At 45.0% G+C, this 18,877-nt stretch overlaps 1 protein-coding gene across 1 annotated transcript in view; it reads right to left on the bottom strand.

Moving 5' to 3' along the window:
- Polr3b (RNA polymerase III subunit B) overlaps positions 1 to 18,877 on the bottom strand; it is a 106,949-nt gene that overhangs the window by 29,699 nt on the left and 58,373 nt on the right. Inside the window, exons 19-22 of the mRNA XM_075954157.1 lie at positions 12,600 to 12,727; positions 4,940 to 5,149; positions 2,209 to 2,367; positions 725 to 842 (exon numbers count right to left, since the gene is read on the bottom strand). Of these exons, the coding sequence (XP_075810272.1) occupies positions 725 to 842; positions 2,209 to 2,367; positions 4,940 to 5,149; positions 12,600 to 12,727 (615 nt within the window). The remainder of the gene's footprint in view (positions 1 to 724; positions 843 to 2,208; positions 2,368 to 4,939; positions 5,150 to 12,599; positions 12,728 to 18,877) is intronic.

Here is an 18,877-nt window from a genome sequence, read left to right as displayed (position 1 = left end):
CCACACAGGAGCAGCAGCTGTGAGGGAGAAACTAGACCAGCAGGAGGGTGAGGTGAAGGCAGTGGTAAACAAAGCCAAGGGGAAAGCTTTCAGTGTATACATGTTTTCAAAGATCAATGCAAGTCACACACTAGGTGACCGGGTAGATGGGAGACGAAGGCTAAGCCACAGGACTACAACAGAAGACACCACTGACCTCGGCAAATCTGCCCAACTCTGATTCCCTCAGTTGTTTACCTTCCTCCTGTCCTAGGCTGTGGGCACTGCAGGGCATGCATGGCCCTGGCTGGCTCACTGCTCTGCTGTAACTAGAGTTCCTCCTGGAGCGGGGCTAACCGTGCTCAAGAAACATCCGTGGCTGTGAAGAACATAGGCTGCCTTTGGCCACCTGCTCTAGGACTGTTTCAGTAGAGCAGAGAGACTGGAATTTGGGAGTCAGTGGAGAAGGAACAGGGGTGACCCAGAAAAGAAAGAGAAATGGAAGGGGAACAAGCTACAAATGCACCCAGATCCAGAAAAGGCCATCTTTCTTCTAAGATGAAAACACTTGAGCACATTCTCGACGGTGGGAAAGAAACTGGTTTTAAAGACAGGTGGCCAACAGGACAGGACAAGCAGAGTAATTGGGGCGCCAGCAGAGGAAAGACTTATACATGACACATGATCACACAGAACACGTAATTCCCCCATTCTCTCGCTCTATCGAGGCATGAGCAGTACGCACGTGATGGGCACATCTTTGTACTGTGGCTGCTGCGGCACACTGCTTCCCTCCAAAGGGATCTGAGTCACGGTGGGCATGGACTTGTTCACAAGCACCTGCTTGTTTTCCACTTTCTCACCTAAGGAAAAGAAAAGAGCATCAAACAGGCCACTAACATCTACACAGAATGCAAGACAGCTGGGCACAAAACTATGATAGACTTGGCTTCTGAGATCCAGACATGGAAGAAAGACACAGGCCACCCCAGTGGGAAATAAAGTTCAACAGGGTTCAGAGAGAAGTTTGTAAGAGAAAGAAATCAGACGGAAACCGCAAGGTGATAAATGAGACACTGAGTCAGGACTATGTGTAGGTGAACACCCCCCCACCCCCCACACCCCCCCCAACTCCCCCATCAACAAGCGCAAGAGGCTGCACCAACACGGAGTGCCCCCGCAGTCAGCAGCAGTGTCTTCTGGTATCAGAATAGATTAGGAGCACTTCTTATCTGTAGACGTTTCAATCAGAACCAATTTACCACCAGCTTACCTTAGAAAGGGAGAAAAGACATCTCTGGTTTTGCTGTCTCCATTCTAAGGATCAGCTACTTAAATAACCATCCTCACGCTTATTTTCAAAGCCATGGTGGTCAGTGTTCACACATCACAGCAATTTCCAAGGACGGAAAAGTAGACAGGCTGAAGGGGACTCACCCATGTGTGGCCCGGGGGGGGGGGGGAATTCCAGCCCCCCACAGGACTGTCCACCCAGGGCTCATCTATGACTAGGTGGTGTGGACGGTGACCGTCCCCGTGCTCCGCACAGCCCCACTCGCTCTCTTCCTCTTGGATAACCGCAGCTATCAAACACACAGGTTTTATCCTACCGTCCCATCTCTCTTCAGCAGACACCGCTTACCCATCTGCAGGCCTCAGCTCATTTCCTTAGAGGATCTGCAGATCCCCCACACTAGGGCAAATCCTCTTGTTTGTCACACAGTGGTCTCACAGCTACCTCTATGACTGCTTACACTAGATGTAACCTGACATGTTGCCTGTGATCTGATGATAAATACCAGTCTTCTACACTAGCCTGTAGAACCTAAGGCAAGGGCTGTGTGCTGTACAAATGAGTTCCTTACACATTTGTTACTATAATGAAGTAATTTCTGTTCAAAGTCAAACCATAAGCAGAATGTATAAATTAAGAAATACCAGCATAGATACAGAGTCAAGACCTTATTCAAAATAGTGTTTCAAGTTTGGCTTTTCCATAATTTAAGATTATGCCTAATATACATTTTTACTATGGAAAGAAATACGCAATGCACAGGAAAACAGCTCGGAAGGAAAGTCATTGAAAATAACTGCACTCACTGAATCTAGATGGGGGTATTGCACATTGGTTCTTTCTGTCCGGATTATCAACATTACAGAAACATTGTTAAATAACTCACAATTTCAAAAAGTACACACTGAAATTCATTATTTTTTAAGGGTTTTTACCTGGAGAACAAATGCCATCTGCATCTAAAATTTCATGTCGCCAGATGGGTTTTCTGGTAGCCGCATCCAACATGGGGCCCATCACTTTATCAAAAGTCTGATTGGTGTATCGTTTCAATGTGCACTTAGCATTTTTATATACCAGGCAACGCCCAAAACCTGAAATGAAACCCCCAGTAGGTCAGAATCCATAGAATATGAGACTGTGGTAAGACATGGATTTACGGTATTCAATAAGACACCTCATGTTTCCAAAACAAAATGAAAAATCAAACCTTCAACTACTGTTGGTAAACCAGGAACTGGCACAAACCCAGACAATACAGAGTGGCTCACAGTCCTCTGCCAGCTATGTATGCAAACACTGTGATTTCCACTCCCGCTCTCTAGCGGGCGATGCACTAGATCACGCCGGAGGAAGGTGACACAAGGCCATGAAATACCAGAGTGTCAAGGGGCCTTGGAAATCAGTTCTGCCATTCTTTTCTTTTACAGACAGTCTGAGTGAAGGCCAGAAAATTAAACAACCACAGTCACCCAGGAAGTTGGTAGCACATCTGAAAACTGCCCAAGTCCACCGACTCTCAGGTCAGGATGCTCAGCACAAACTCTGGGTAATTCTGCTGAGACCCCTGAAAGATCTTTTCTTTGATCCTGGCATTTACGGTTAGATCTAAGCAAGCAAGCAGAATAATGTTTCCACAGAAGGGGAGCACATCGGTCCCTGCCTCCTCTCCTATAAATGCGGGGTGACTGTGGGCTGAGAAGAATGCAAAGTGCACACAGTCATTTGTGAGTCTCTCCCAGCGACCTGGGCAGCCACAGCACACTCGGCACAGGGAGCCAGCTGCTCTGCAAACACTGCATGATCCGAAACTGAGACGACATCCACAAATGGCCCCGTGCTGCAGTGCATGCGAGTCCAAACTGTACAACGTCATCATTGGTTTCTCCTAAGCATAAGTGAACATTTTATTTACAGGCGGGAGCTTAAAAGCTAACAAAGGGCAAATGCTGATCATTAAATCGTGGCTCGGAGTTTCTGATGGACATCACAAAGTCTTCGGATTTCCACATCGATGTTACCAGTTAATCAGAAAGAAAAGTATCCAGTTCTAAAGCATGGCTGTTGTCACTGGAGGAAAAAGGGGCATAAATTCAGTGCGGCTAACATTAATGCCAGTGACACATATCTAGGAGTACTATGATGGCTGCCTAGCAACGAGGGAGAGGGAAGGGGAGGCATTGTGGGTATGCCAGGGAGGGAAGGAACTGGAGGCTGAATAGAGAAGTCAGCCTGCAGACCAGGTGGTGCTCGCTAGGGCACGCGGTAGTGACCTGTGAAAGTAAAGCTTTAAAAGAAGTGGAGAAGAAAAAGGCAGAATACACGATAAGGATAATATACATCCCTAGCTTCTGACATTTGGCTAGCAAATGCATCACAGACTTGACATTTTCTGTTTGCCCTCTCAACACAGGTTTATTGTTGCGTGTATTAACAGATATATTAGAAACAAACAAAACATACTTTAGTTCATAAACTGTTTAATTCCTGGCAGAAAAAAATAATCTCATTTATTTTTCTCTTTGAGAAACTTTCAAGCTACTAATAAAGTAATAAAGATCCTGAAGTTGAACATTTAATACTTTTTTCAATGTTAGTCATTAAAAACAAAGCAAGCAAACAAAACCAACACAAAAGTATATAAGAGGTCTTACGATTCTAGACATGGAAGTGACCTGTACCCATGAGACCTCAACAAAACGGCTACCTAAACAAGAGCTGCACAAAGACACTAGCTGAAAAGCCGAGGTAGACGGGAAATGTACTAGTTTCTACCCCAAGCTTGAGAGCTGCAATCAATGGCTGCTGAGAGGGGAAAAAAAAATCAGTCTTCTCTAGGAAGGAGGTCCCTGACAGCTCAGTCAATCCCAAGTGGTCAGCTCTAAGCACATGTACACACAGCAACGTTAGACGGACTTAGACATTGTGTGTGTGTGTGTGTGTGTGTGTGTGTGTGTGTGTGTGTGTGTGTAACAAGAAAGAAGTTATTAAGTTGCAGAGAGTGGTGAAGGAGGGAGGAAGAAAGGTGGGAATGATATACAGTATGCAATGATATACTGTATGCAATTCTCCATTTAAATAAAAATGTATAACAGCTCTAGTTTCTGTATAAAACTCTAATCATTTGAAACCTGCACTGCATTCTAACACCAACAATCATCACTCAGTACAACCATCGCTCACTACACTCATCACTGACCACATCGCTCACTACACTCATCACTGACCACAACCATCGCTCACTACACTCATCACTGACCACAACATCGCTCACTACACTCATCACTGACCACAACCATCGCTCACTACACTCATCACTGACCACAACCATTGCTCACTATACTCATCACTGACCACAACCATCGCTCACTACACTCATCACTGACCACAACCATCGCTCACTACACTCATCACTGACCACAACCATTGCTCACTACACTCATCACTGACTACAGCCATCACTCACTCCAACCATCGCTCACTCCAACCATCACTGACTACAACCATCACACACTACAATCATCCCTCACTACAATCATCTCTCACTACACTCACCACTGACTACAAGCATCGCTCACTACAACCATCACACACTACACCCATCACTGACTATCTCTAACTCTGGAGAGAGCTCCTCAGGTGTTGAAACTCGGGGAAACCACTTACCCCTGTCGAGAGAGGCCTTGTTCAGCACAAGAGCATCTTCAATGTCGTAGCCGCTGTAACTCATCACAGCAACGGTTGCATTCTGTCCCGCTGGCAATTTCTCAAAATCTATCAACTCAATGGTTTTTGTTTTAACCATGGGTTTTTGTGGATATGCCAGTAGATACATAAGCGTATCAATTCTGTTCCGCTGGTTGTAGCCGATGGTACCTTTATTATATTGGAGAAAACAAAACCAATCATTATATCCTGTAGAATAATCAGGTAGCATTGAATTTAAATACATTAAATTTGCTTAACTAAAATGAAGAAAATCTCAGGCTAAACATTTCAAAGACTAATACCCATATGGTAACCATTGAGTTCTAAAGCAACTTTTCTCCTTAATAATTAAAATCCCAGAAAAATATAATCAGAGCAATAACAATCTAAACAATTTCAACTTTTTGGACTTAATACACACAACTGATCCTATTTTCACAATTTTAGTTGTGACTGATTAATTTCACAAGTTCATTTAACAAACCTGTTATGATGAGGACAACATTGGGTCCTCACATGCAGGAGCTCACACAGCACAAGGAAACACACAACTAACGGCAACAAAAGTTTGAAATGAAAAAGGAGAAGAGAGAAGGAATGGGGTGAAGAAGAATTCAACTGAAAGCAGACTAGTACACATCTGTTAATTTGTTATTTATGAAGCAACAACAACAACAACAAAACATCTGCCTGCACCAAACACTAGGAACACTTGGGGGGAAAGTCAGGATGAGGAGCCCAGTCACCCTACAGTCTTTACAAGCATGTGTTACTGAATCATTGTCAGCTACTAGAGAAATCTGAACTTTAACCCTCCTCCCTCAAGGAGAGTCTTCAATGGGCACAGGGCTGGCTGTAAAGCAGTCCTCTAAACGAGGCCCGCCCCACGGTAAGATCACTACTGAGCACTCTCCACTTACGAATGACTGAGGAGGCGAGGCGTCAGCACTAGGAGAAGCTGGCTTGGTTCTTGCACGTGCCTTCATGGTAACACGGACACAGACCCATCAGCCCTAAGTGCTGCTGTACAGAGGTAAGCCAAGGTGTGCTTTTACCTTGAGCCAAACTCTGTAATTGATTTTCTTTAACTTCTGCATCTTTGTGTTATCAGATCACCTGCATTCCACCCCCATCACTACCCCCCCCATATCAACAGCAACCTTAAACCAGGGAAAATACAAAAGATCTGTCACCCTTTGACAGTCACTACCAGGGGCAACGACCGGAGCTGCACAGGAGGCACCGCAGAGTGAGGGGCTCATTACAGTTGCTCAGGATATGTCAAGTGAATTAAAGTGAGGAATTCGTGCTTTTTAACAGTGTGTATACATGTGTGCTTAAATCTTTACAAAACTCATTGAAAGTCAGCAGAAAAGCAATTGTCAGACTGTCTGCACAAGGAACTGTCATTTGTGCTCTTCTAGGGACAACAGAGATGCTGGACAGGACCCGACAGTGCTCTCTCGGTTCTTTCTAGGAAATCATTTACATCTACGCTGTGACTGAGGTTCCAGCTGTGGCGCTGACTCAGCTTGAGCTCAGGATCCAGGCAGTGTCCCACCAGGCTGCCAAGACATGGCCTCTGAAACCGAGACAAGCATTATCATACTGCAGGGGAACATCAACAATGGCCTGGAGCCTGATCCTGCTACAGACGGTGCCTCAAGCCCAGACATAATTCTCAAGCACTCCTACTGGCCGCTAAATTGAGGAACAGCAAGATCATTTAGCACATCTGGGGTTACGACTCACACACAGTGTTTTTGGAAGCATCATGGATGTGCACATCAAAACAGCACATACAAACTCAATTTCTAGACCACAGACTCTCACAGGCTCAGCCTAAGGTATCCTCTGCTGCTCCAGTCTCCTTAAAGAGCACTGAGGCCTGGGGCTATGGTCCAGCGGCAGTGCATGCACACAGCTAACACAGAAGGGCACCTAAAAACTGGGGTTTGCTTCCACGGCCCCACTTCACTGAAACCATTGTCTCTAGTGATTCCCTTTGCTTACTACCACACATGATTTTTCTACTCCGCCATTTTCTTGTTATCAGCAGGCATTGCAAAGTATACAAATGTACGTTATAGCAGGGAGAAGGTTATTTAAGGTGAGATGAGTGAGTCTATAAACAAGTAACAAAGTAGTGTTTATGGGAAAACGACGTCGTATGCGTTTAATATTTCTTCTATTCTTTGCCCTCCATATTTACCATTATCAGTTAAAATAAAAGGTGACGGTTAACTTGTAGACACCACCGAAGAATCAGGAGGAGTGCCTATACCTTCTGCTGTCTCTACCGGCAATGTCTGAGCCCTCCCACTGATCTGCACCCAGACAGCCTTTTGGGTGGAAGCAGCCTTTGCCTCTATTGTTCCAGGAACAATATTCTATGTATAGGATCCTCAGGTGGTTTACTGGGCATTCATGAGACAACTGTACCGCTGAGCAGCCTGACCGGCACAATGGCCATTCTGTATATTCTATGAGTGCCTCATCTTTTAACTGGGTTGTCTCATTACCAGAGTAATAAACTAAATAAATAAACTAGACACCTATGCATAGGGAGAATGTGTCCTCCTACTCTGTGCCTGCATTTTTACGACTCCAACTATCATTCAAGAGCAAAAATCTAATTCTGAGAAATTTAATTCATAAATTTTTCTTATAACAGTTTATACCCTTTGTATCTATCCTATGCTTGAAAGCTGAACTCAAATCATATGCTCTCAAAGATATTTCTTTCCTTCTTCAAGTTTTAGTTTTAGTTCTTATGTTTATGGGATATGATTCATTTTCTATGAATTTTTCTAAGATATCAGATAGGAATTGATATTCACTTTTTTACATATAGATATACAAAATAAAATACACTTAGTTGAGAATTTTCCTTTCCCCAGTGAACTGCTATGGCTGTCAGACTTCAGTTCAGTTCTGCGTGCCCCTACCAGGACATGCACAACCACCAGCAGCCCCACCCCAAGGGAACTGACGTCTGCAGGCTCCTGCTCTCAGGCACATACTCTCCTGACTCCTGCACCGTACACATAATTTTAAAAAAAAAACTTCACAAAACCCAAACATTAGTTATAAAGATAACTTAGTGTATCAAGATGGGGGATAATGATTCTAAACAAGTTCAGATCAGAGCTGGGTGTGTTGGCACACACCTTTAATCCTGGCACTTGGCTGGCAAAGGAAGGTGGAACTCCAGGAGTTTGAGGCCAGCCTTGTTTACATAGTGAGTAGGTCAGTCAGGGCTACCTAGTGAGACCATGTCTCAGAGAGAGAGAGAGAAAATCAACTGCCTATAAATGCTTGCACCTCCTTCTCTAACTTATTAATTCTATTCCATTCAATCATACATCTACTCTTGAAGCAATATCATATTGTCTTTATTGTTATAGCTTCATAATAAATCAGAATCAGGTTGTATGATTTTTCCCATTTACTTTTCTCTAGCCTAAAACTGCCCCCCCCCCACCGACTGTGTGTGCATGTGTGTAGTTAGGTATGTATGTATACGAAAGTCAGAGGTTAATGCTGGATTTTTTTTCTCAACCATTCTCCACTTTGTATATTTGTTTTGAGACAAAAATCTCACTATCTAACCCTGCTAGCCTGGAGCTCACAGTGATCTATCTGACTCTGCTTCCTGAGTGCTGAAACTAAAGACCTGTGCCACCTAATCCAGCTCTATGCTAGAGATTCGTTCATTTATTCACCCATTCATGCATGTATTTATTATTTCAGAAACATGTATTAAGTGTTTACCAGAAAGATTCCATAAGAATATATATATATATATATATATATATATATATATATATATATATATATATTCCATAAGAGACATAAGCTATTCAATCACTCTGGAATTCAGCTTTCTTGTCAGAAAAAAAAAGTGCATGCCTCACAGACTGTTATCACGCCTAGAAAACAGATGCATATAAGGAAGTCTGGGGACAGGTCAGCAGCAGAGCGTGTGCATGAAGGAAGCCCTGGGATCAACGCCCAGCAACACTCCCTCCTCTGTGTGGTCATGATGATAGCAGTCAGCTGACGTTTTTCGGGTCTTAACCACAGGCTGAACTTAGATGGACGCAGCAACTTTGTATCACTGTAAGGGAGGCCACAGAAACCACAGAAGCGGAACCACAGGAACCACAGGGACCTGGCCCCTCCAGTGAGTCCACCATGAACCGCAGACACAAGGGTGTCTGACACCCAAGAGACTTGAGAAGACGGGGAACATTTCATTCAGAGACTGTCACACAGGCCACAGTTAGAACAGCTACAGTGATTAAAAGACCTGAGTCAATCAAAAAATATCCTCATGGCTAAGGTCTTCCTCCGGTTTTTAAAACTCCTAAACAAATAAACACATAGAACAAATAATGGGACAGGAGAATGCAACAACATTTTACGAGGGTTCTTGGCCATCACGTGCTTTAAATATCTTAGTTCCAGGACATCCTGCTCCAGTTTAAACAGGAAGAAGTGGTCTGTTTAGAAACAGACTCTGCTGAAGACAAAAAGAGAAGCTGTCCCTGCTCCTCAGGTTTTTTGCTTTGGCTTTTTTTTTCAGTCCCAGCAATTGGGAGCTGGAGGAAGGGGGAAGGGCTGGAGGAGGGCCCTGATGCATATTCATTAACCTGCTGATAGAGACTGAGTGACCCTAAGGACTGTCTGCAGACTAGTAAAACAGGCAGGATCTGAGACTGAGACTCTGAACTCAGCCTTGCAAGCACGCACAGCCGCGGCTCCTGCACACAGCCAGAGGTTTCAGTCCTGAGCCACACCCACAGAAGTGAGAGGGTCTCAGCAGCACAGAGATGCCTCCTGTGCACCTGAGCTCTCCTAGCTTAAAGAGGCTGCGATCTAAGAGCCATATGTGGGACTGGCTCTCTGATGTGTCTGAGCAGGTCTGGTCCTACTGTGCTTCTTTGTGGAGAGAAGGAGTTACCGGGCTCCATTTTCTGAGGGTGGTATCAATAGGGCAATGGGTTAGAGGCACAAATCTTCCAGGTTGGCTGGAATATTTAGTGAGCCAGTTCTGGACAGGACGAACAGACAAGTAACAAGTGAAAGACTACTTTGGAAAACCCACACAGGCTCTGAGGTGAAAGCGGTCTTCAGCAATGCGTCCTCTTTAAAGTGGCTTAGTTCCAGGACAGGGAAGCTCAACTACCCGAAGCAATCCTGCTAAAGGGCTGGGCTTGCCTCAGACCTGGGCCTCGGATGTGTCTTCTCTCACTGACCTCCTCCCTCCTGTCTGTCACACAGACCTTGCTCATTACTCTTGCAGCCATTTCAGTACCCAAAGGGAAATACGGCCAAGCCATGCGCCAACTTTAAATGCACTTCTCCATGCTTCCTTCCCAGTCAGGTGTGTTTTATAATAGCAGACATTAATAAAGGCTTTTTTTTTTAATGACTCAAGATATTCAGTGGCTTTTGTCTTGCAAGCGTCAGCAATAACGTCAGAGGATTGTATCCAAGGAGCTAAATGTGCAGGACCCAGGGTCAGAGCAGCTGAATACACCAACCTCAGAAAACACAGACAATGAATTGCAAATGACAGTCACAACAAAACCTTCACACAGAAGACGACAAAGGAACTCCGCAGACGCTGGATTGGCTTTCTGTGCACACTGATCCTGCTCAACTGTGTGTGGTAACTAACCCAACGCTCAGACCTGTGGGGCCGCAGAATAAAGACTCTCTTTTGTTTGTTTGTTTTGTTTTTGGTGGGGAGAGTTGTGATAAAAATAACTTTTCCTTCCTTTAAGTCTACTCTTTCTTTTTATAACAGTTTCACTAGCTGGAGAACTTCAAACAGAAGAAGCAGCACTAGTGAGGCAGTGATCGGTCTGGGGTGATTCTGCTGGAGGTTCTCCACAAAGGTGGATTGTTTCAGCAAGCACTCGCGCCATGACACGGTGACAGTCCTTTCGTGGCACACAGGGCGCAGTACCCGGAGCAGACGGACATGGATGACTGGGAAGTGAAAGTGGTGAGCCACTGTTGGGATTTTCCCACTGGGAATTAGTCCCCACGGCCCAGGCGTTAGGCCTTTCAGGTAAATGGTGTGCGGCCACCATGCTTTTCCTCTCTCCACAGTCAGGCAAAGCGCACACGGAGCTCAGGAAGGCACGCCTACACTTCCTGTCTGCACTGAGGACAGAGTACTTATTGGCCAGCGCAGCTGAGGGGGCAGAGGCTGAGCATGGCCATGCAAACCTCCGTCGACCATCCACAAGGCTCCCTTGTGATTAGAAATGGCATGTCTAAGGGAATGGAAACTTGGAGACATTGCCAACAAGTCTGCAAGTCAGGTCTGTCTACGGGGTGGACTTCTCAGACTGCTGTGCACCATAATTACCTTCCATGCAGCATATTCTCCACCACAGCTATCTTCTTACCATAGAGGTACACCAAGCAGCAAGGCCCCGTGGAATGCTTGCTCAGATTCTCTCTGAGAGGCGTTTCCCTTCCAAGAGCCAGTGCAGTTCCAGCTTCACATGGGCTCGTCCCTGTCTTCGCCCCCAGATCCTGCATACTGGTCTAATCTGCTGGTTCCCCCAACTGCACTGAAACCCCCTATGCAGAGAGCTCTGTCTGATGTCTGTTTTCAGGCTCCTTCTCCCCATGTCTGATCGCTAGTCTTGCTCAGTAAATGCTTTGGATGGGTAGATAAATGGAGAAAGACGGGGAGGGAAGGAAAATCATGGACTTGGAAACTGGCATGTAAGCTTAGGACACACAGTAGCAGCTACCAGCACAGGACAGGCAGTGACTACGGGAAGCCTCCTCACTCCTCCTCCTCTCCACTCCTGTACTCCAGGGCTCTGCTCTCCACAGCTCTCCTGGTTGCTCACACATTTCATGACTGTGATGCTTACATCTACTTTTATAATTATGGGAAACTTATGATATGCTTCTTTGCTGGCTAAGGAAACTAGCTGAGATCTCCGTGTCTGTTTAAGCTCCTGCAAGCCTCACAGTGTTGTCCTCTCTTGTAGTTGTCTGCCTTTTAAACTACGGCTGTCCTAGTCAGCAGCTGCATCTCCGCGGCTACCAGCAGCAGCGAGGCCGCAGGAGCCCCAGTCTGAAGACAATCTGTTCTCTCAGGCACCAAGTCTTTCAAAACTACTAAGAAAACTTACCTAAATCTCTGTCCTACTAAAGAACCTAAGACTCAAAGGCTGAGGTAGAATCCTGCTTCCCAGGGCAGCTGAATAGCAAGCAGCTAACCTAATTCGCCTCCTCGCGTCCCCCAAGAGGTCCTTGTGCTTCTTCTCGCCCCTCGCTATAACCCCTTCTCCACCTGGCTCCTCCCTTCTTCCCATCAGCTCACTGCTGACTCAGTCTCCAGACCACAGGTGAATTTTAGTTAATCAAACACATCTTTGCATCATTTGACAAAGGTTCAGAGCATAATCAAAGTAACATCCCTTAAAATAATATTCTACAACATCACAGAGTTCCACAGGCCCTTTGAGCTTGGCAACCCCCGGTATCACCAACATCTGATTTGCCCAAACACATACCACTGAGAAGAAAGTGAAAGTCTTTCTCTAGTCACGCAGAAGCAGGTTTAACAAGGCGATCTTACCCATGGCTTGCTTGCCCATAGCGCACTGGTAGGTGTTCCTGGGAGACTGGTTATGATGAGGGTATGGGATGAGGCCAGCACAAACACCGAGAAGAGTGAAGGGCTCAATCTCCAAGTGGGTGGTGTCTCTGCGAGTGAATGAAGATAGAGGCAGTTTAGGCATCAAGTACTAAGATCAGTCTGCTGAAGGATATAAAAATCACTGTTTCCTAGCTCACCAAGGGACTTATAAGATAATAAACTTGGATGCTGGTGAAACTGCTAAAATAAAAACATGACAGACCTAAGAATTTGAACTGCTCTGGGATAAAAAAAAATTTCCCATCAGTGATGGAAATAGAAGAGAAACGGTGTAAGCGTGCAACACCATCAGGTGTGGAAATAGAAGAGAAACGCTATAAGTGTGCAACACCACCAGGTGTGGAAATAGAAGAGAAACGCTGTAAGTGTGCGACACCATCAGGTGTGGAAATAGAAGAGAAACGGTGTAAGAGTGCAACACTATCAGGTGTGGAAATAGAAGAGAAACGGTGTAAGAGTGCAACACCATCAGGTGTGGAAATAGAAGAGAAACGATGTAAGTGTGCAACACCATCAGGTGTGGAAATAGAAGAGAAACGCTGTAAGTGTGCAACACCATCAGGTGTGGAAATAGAAGAGAAACGGTGTAAGTGTACAACACTATCAGGTGTGGAAATAGAAGAGAAACGGTGGAAGTGTGCAACACTATCAGGTGTGGAAATAGAAGAGAAACGGTGGAAGTGTGCAACACTATCCGGTGTGGAAATAGAAGAGAAACGCTGTAAGTGTGCAACACCACCAGGTGTGGAAATAGAAGAGAAACGCTGTAAGTGTGCGACACCATCAGGTGTGGAAATAGAAGAGAAACGGTGTAAGAGTGCGACACCATCAGGTGTGGAAATAGAAGAGAAACGGTGTAAGAGTGTGACACCATCAGGTGTGGAAATAGAAGAGAAACGCTGTAAGCGTGCAACACCATCAGGTGTGGAAATAGAAGAGAAACGGTGTAAGCGTGCAACACCATCAGGTGTGGAAATAGAAGAGAAACGCTGTAAGCGTGCAACACCATCAGGTGTGGAAATAGAAGAGAAACGCTGTAAGAGTGCAACACCATCAGGTATGGAAATAGAAGAGAAACGGTGTAAGAGTGCAACACCATCAGGTGTGGAAATAGAAGAGAAACGCTGTAAGCGTGCAACACCATCAGGTGTGGAAATAGAAGAGAAACGGTGTAAGTGTGCAACACTATCAGGTGTGGAAATAGAAGAGAAACGGTGTAAGAGTGCAACACCATCAGGTGTGGAAATAGTAGAGAAACGGTGTAAGAGTGCAACATCATCAGGTGTGGAAATAGAAGAGAAACGGTGTAAGTGTGCAACACTATCAGGTGTGGAAATAGAAGAGAAACGGTGTAAGAGTGCAACACTATCAGGTGTGGAAATAGAAGAGAAACGCTGTAAGCGTGCAACATCATCAGGTGTGGAAATAGAAGAGAAACGCTGTAAGCGTGCAACACCATCAGGTGTGGAAATAGAAGAGAAACGGTGTAAGAGTGCAACATCATCCGGTGTGGAAATAGAAGAGAAACGGTGTAAGTGTGCAACACTATCAGGTGTGGAAATAGAAGAGAAACGGTGTAAGAGTGCAACAACATCAGGTGTGGCAATAGAAGAGAAACGGTGTAAGTGTGCAACACTATCAGGTGTGGAAATAGAAGAGAAACGGTGTAAGTGTGCAACACCATCAGGTGTGGAAATAGAAGAGAAACGCTGTAAGTGTGCGACACCATCAGGTGTGGAAATAGAAGAGAAACGCTGTAAGCGTGCGACACCATCAGGTGTGGAAATAGAAGAGAAACGGTGTAAGAGTGCGACACCATCAGGTGTGGAAATAGAAGAGAAACGCTGTAAGCGTGCAACACCATCAGGTGTGGAAATAGAAGAGAAACGGTGTAAGCGTGCAACACCATCCGGTGTGGAAATAGAAGAGAAACGCTGTAAGCGTGCAACACCATCAGGTGTGGAAATAGAAGAGAAACGCTGTAAGAGTGCAACACCATCAGGTATGGAAATAGAAGAGAAACGGTGTAAGAGTGCAACACCATCAGGTGTGGAAATAGAAGAGAAACGCTGTAAGAGTGCAACACCATCAGGTGTGGAAATAGAAGAGAAACGGTGTAAGTGTGCAACACTATCAGGTGTGGAAATAGAAGAGAAACGGTGTAAGAGTGCAACACCATCAGGTGTGGAAATAGTAGAGAAACGGTGTAAGAGTGCAACATCATCAGGTGTGGAAATAGAAGAGAAACGGTGTAAGTGTGCAACACTATCAGGTGTGGAAATAGAAGAGAAACGGTGTAAGAGTGCAACACTATCAGGTGTGGAAATAGAAGAGAAACGCTGTAAGCGTGCAACATCATCAGGTGTGGAAATAGAAGAGAAACGCTGTAAGCGTGCAACACCATCAGGTGTGGAAATAGAAGAGAAACGGTGTAAGAGTGCAACATCATCCGGTGTGGAAATAGAAGAGAAACGGTGTAAGTGTGCAACACTATCAGGTGTGGAAATAGAAGAGAAACGGTGTAAGAGTGCAACAACATCAGGTGTGGCAATAGAAGAGAAACGGTGTAAGTGTGCAACACTATCAGGTGTGGAAATAGAAGAGAAACGGTGTAAGTGTGCAACACCATCAGGTGTGGAAATAGAAGAGAAACGGTGTAAGTGTGCAACACCACCAGGTGTGGAAATAGAAGAGAAACGCTGTAAGTGTGCAACACCACCAGGTGTGGAAATAGAAGAGAAACGCTGCAAATGTGCAACCACCAGGTATGGAAATAGAAGAGAAACGCTGTAAGCGTGCAACACCATCAGGTGTGGAAATAGAAGAGAAACGCTGTAAGCGTGCAACATCATCAGGTGTGGAAATAGAAGAGAAATGCTGTAAGTGTGCAACACCATCAGAGGTGGAAATAGAAGAGAAACGCTGTAAGTGTGCAACACCATCAGGTGTGGAAATAGAAGAGAAACGGTGTAAGCGTGCAACACCATCAGGTGTGGAAATAGAAGAGAAACGGTGTAAGTGTGCAACACTATCAAGTGTGGAAATAGAAGAGAAACGGTGTAAGAGTGCAACACTATCAGGTGTGGAAATAGAAGAGAAACGGTGTAAGTGTGCAACACCATCAAGTGTGGAAATAGAAGAGAAACGGTGTAAGTGTGCGACACCACCAGGTGTGGAAATAGAAGAGAAACGCTGTAAGCGTGCAACACCATCAGGTGTGGAAATAGAAGAGAAACGGTGTAAGTGTGCAACACCATCAGGTGTGGAAATAGAAGAGAAACGCTGTAAGCGTGCAACACCATCAGGTGTGGATATAGAAGAGAAACGGTGTAAGTGTGCGACACCATCAGGTGTGGAAATAGAAAAGAAACGGTGTAAGAGGGCAACACCACCAGGTGTGGAAATAGAAGAGAAACGCTGTAAGTGTGTAACACCATCAGGTGTGGAAATAGAAGAGAAACGCTGTAAGCGTGCAACACCATCAGGTGTGGAAATAGAAGAGAAACGGTGTAAGTGTGCGACACCACCAGGTGTGGAAATAGAAGAGAAACGCTGTAAGTGTGCGACACCACCAGGTGTGGAAATAGAAGAGAAACGCTGTAAGTGTGCAACACCACCAGGTGTGGAAATAGAAGAGAAACGCTGTAAGCGTGCAACATCATCAGGTGTGGAAATAGAAGAGAAACGCTGTAAGTGTGCAACACCATCAGGTGTGGAAATAGAAGAGAAACGGTGTAAGAGTGCAACACCATCAGGTGTGGAAATAGAAGAGAAACGGTGTAAGTGTGCAACAACATCAGGTGTGGAAATAGAAGAGAAACGGTGTAAGCGTGCAACACCATCAGGTGTGGAAATAGAAGAGAAACGGTGTAAGCGTGCAACACCATCAGGTGTGGAAATAGAAGAGAAACGCTGTAAGCGTGCAACACCATCAGGTGTGGAAATAGAAGAGAAACGCTGTAAGTGTGCAACACCACCAGGTGTGGAAATAGAAGAGAAACGGTGTAAGTGTGCGATACCACCAGGTGTTGAAATAGAAGAGAAACGCTGTAAGCGTGCAACATCATCAGGTGTGGAAATAGAAGAGAAACGCTGTAAGCGTGCAACACCATCAGGTGTGGAAATAGAAGAGAAACGCTGTAAGTGTGCAACACCATCAGGTGTGGAAATAGAAGAGAAACGCTGTAAGCGTGCGACACCATCAGGTGTGGAAATAGAAGAGAAACGGTGTAAGTGTGCGACACCACCAGGTGTGGAAATAGAAGAGAAACGCTGTAAGCGTGCAACACTATCAGGTGTGGAAATAGAAGAGAAACGCTGTAAGTGTGCAACACCATCAGGTGTGGAAATAGAAGAGAAACGCTGTAAGCGTGCAACACCATCAGGTGTGGAAATAGAAGAGAAACGCTGTAAGCGTGCAACATCATCAGGTGTGGAAATAGAAGAGAAACGGTGTAAGAGTGCAACATCATCAGGTGTGGAAATAGAAGAGAAATGCTGTAAGTGTGCAACACCATCAGGTGTGGAAATAGAAGAGAAACGCTGTAAGCGTGCAACACCATCAGGTGTGGAAATAGAAGAGAAACGGTGTAAGAGTGCAACATCATCAGGTGTGGAAATAGAAGAGAAACGGTGTAAGTGTGCGACACCACCAGGTGTGGAAATAGAAGAGAAATGCTGTAAGAGTGCAACACCATCAGGTGTGGAAATAGAAGAGAAACGGTGTAAGTGTGCAACATCATCAGGTGTGGAAATAGAAGAGAAACGGTGTAAGCGTGCAACATCATCAGGTGTGGAAATAGAAGAGAAACGGTGTAAGCGTGCAACATCATCAGGTGTGGAAATAGAAGAGAAACGGTGTAAGTGTGCGACACCACCTGGTGTGGAAATAGAAGAGAAACGGTGTAAGTGTGCGACACCACCAGGTGTGGAAATAGAAGAGAAACGGTGTAAGCGTGCGACACCACCAGGTGCACACCAATGACACATTACAGACAGGAGTCTCCCACCAAACATGGGAGCATGGTGCAGTGACTAGCACGCGGGCAAGCCCTGCTCGCCCTTCTATCAGTAAGAACCTGCATCGCTGTGGGGAGAGGGGCAATCTTTGAAAATGAGACCCCTCGAAGCTCTGCAGACAGTGCTGGCTACTGAGCAGTGAAACCTGAGGATACTGAAGAACTAAATTTTAGGTTTTTCCCTCTTTTAATGGATTTAAAATTTGAAACTGAAGTTTACATTTAAATAACTGTTTCTCTTTTAAACTGTCATATTTCAAAGAATTTACATTTGTGAATCTATTCAGCTGAAAAGTTCTGATTTAGCATTCCTAATGAAATTTAGTTGTAAGTATATACAAGATTTTAAAGATTTACAATGGGAAAATATGAAATATCTCATTAAAAATATTCATTACATGACGACAATATTTTGGACATTGTGGGATAACAAAAATATTAAAAATAAGGGCTGGAGACATAGTTAGGTGGTAAAGAACCTATTTAGCATCTGTGAAGCCCTGGATTCAATCCTTAGTATCCCCTCCCAAATTAATAAGTAATAAGTAATAATTAATCATATTCTTTTCCTTTTCATATGGCTACTAGAAATCCACATGTATTGGTGGCTTGCACTGTTCTTATAGGATAAGTTTGTTACAGATACCTGGTTTGATAGGGGTCAGAATGTTGGTTACTTCATAATACATTTCTGCAGAAAATTCAGGTTGGGACAAAATAATAAAGTAGCTCAGATGTTTTCATGGGAAAGAGCAGCCAGAGTATGTAAGGATTTTTACTCAAAGTAATACATATCATATTCCAGAAACATGCTATACAGTGATCCTGTGTTCCTCACCCAAAGGCCCATGCCATAGAAGGAAAGGAGATTTCTAAGAAGCCAGGTCCCCACCCACTGCGGAGAGCTACCTGTAATGGACCTGGTCAAAGCGCTCCTACCTCCTCACCTCTTTCTCTAGCGCACGCACACCAGGCTGTGTCCCCACGCCGGAGGGGGAGCACCTTCCATGCCTCTCTACTGCAAGAGCAGCATTTTCCTGAGGACAGAACCCTTGTCGGCAGGGTGGGAAAGGGCCTAGGGGCTTTTGTTTTAGGAAGCACAGCTGACAGCTGAACTTTCTACACTAGAATAAACAAGCGTCCGGTTAGGGTTGTGGCCCAGTGACAGAGAACGTGGCT

Source organism: Microtus pennsylvanicus, chromosome 20, assembly GCF_037038515.1.
Source record: "Microtus pennsylvanicus isolate mMicPen1 chromosome 20, mMicPen1.hap1, whole genome shotgun sequence".
Lineage (NCBI taxonomy): Eukaryota > Metazoa > Chordata > Mammalia > Rodentia > Cricetidae > Microtus > Microtus pennsylvanicus.
Note: the sequence above shows the minus strand (reverse complement) of the source record. Positions and strands in the feature narration are given on the sequence as shown.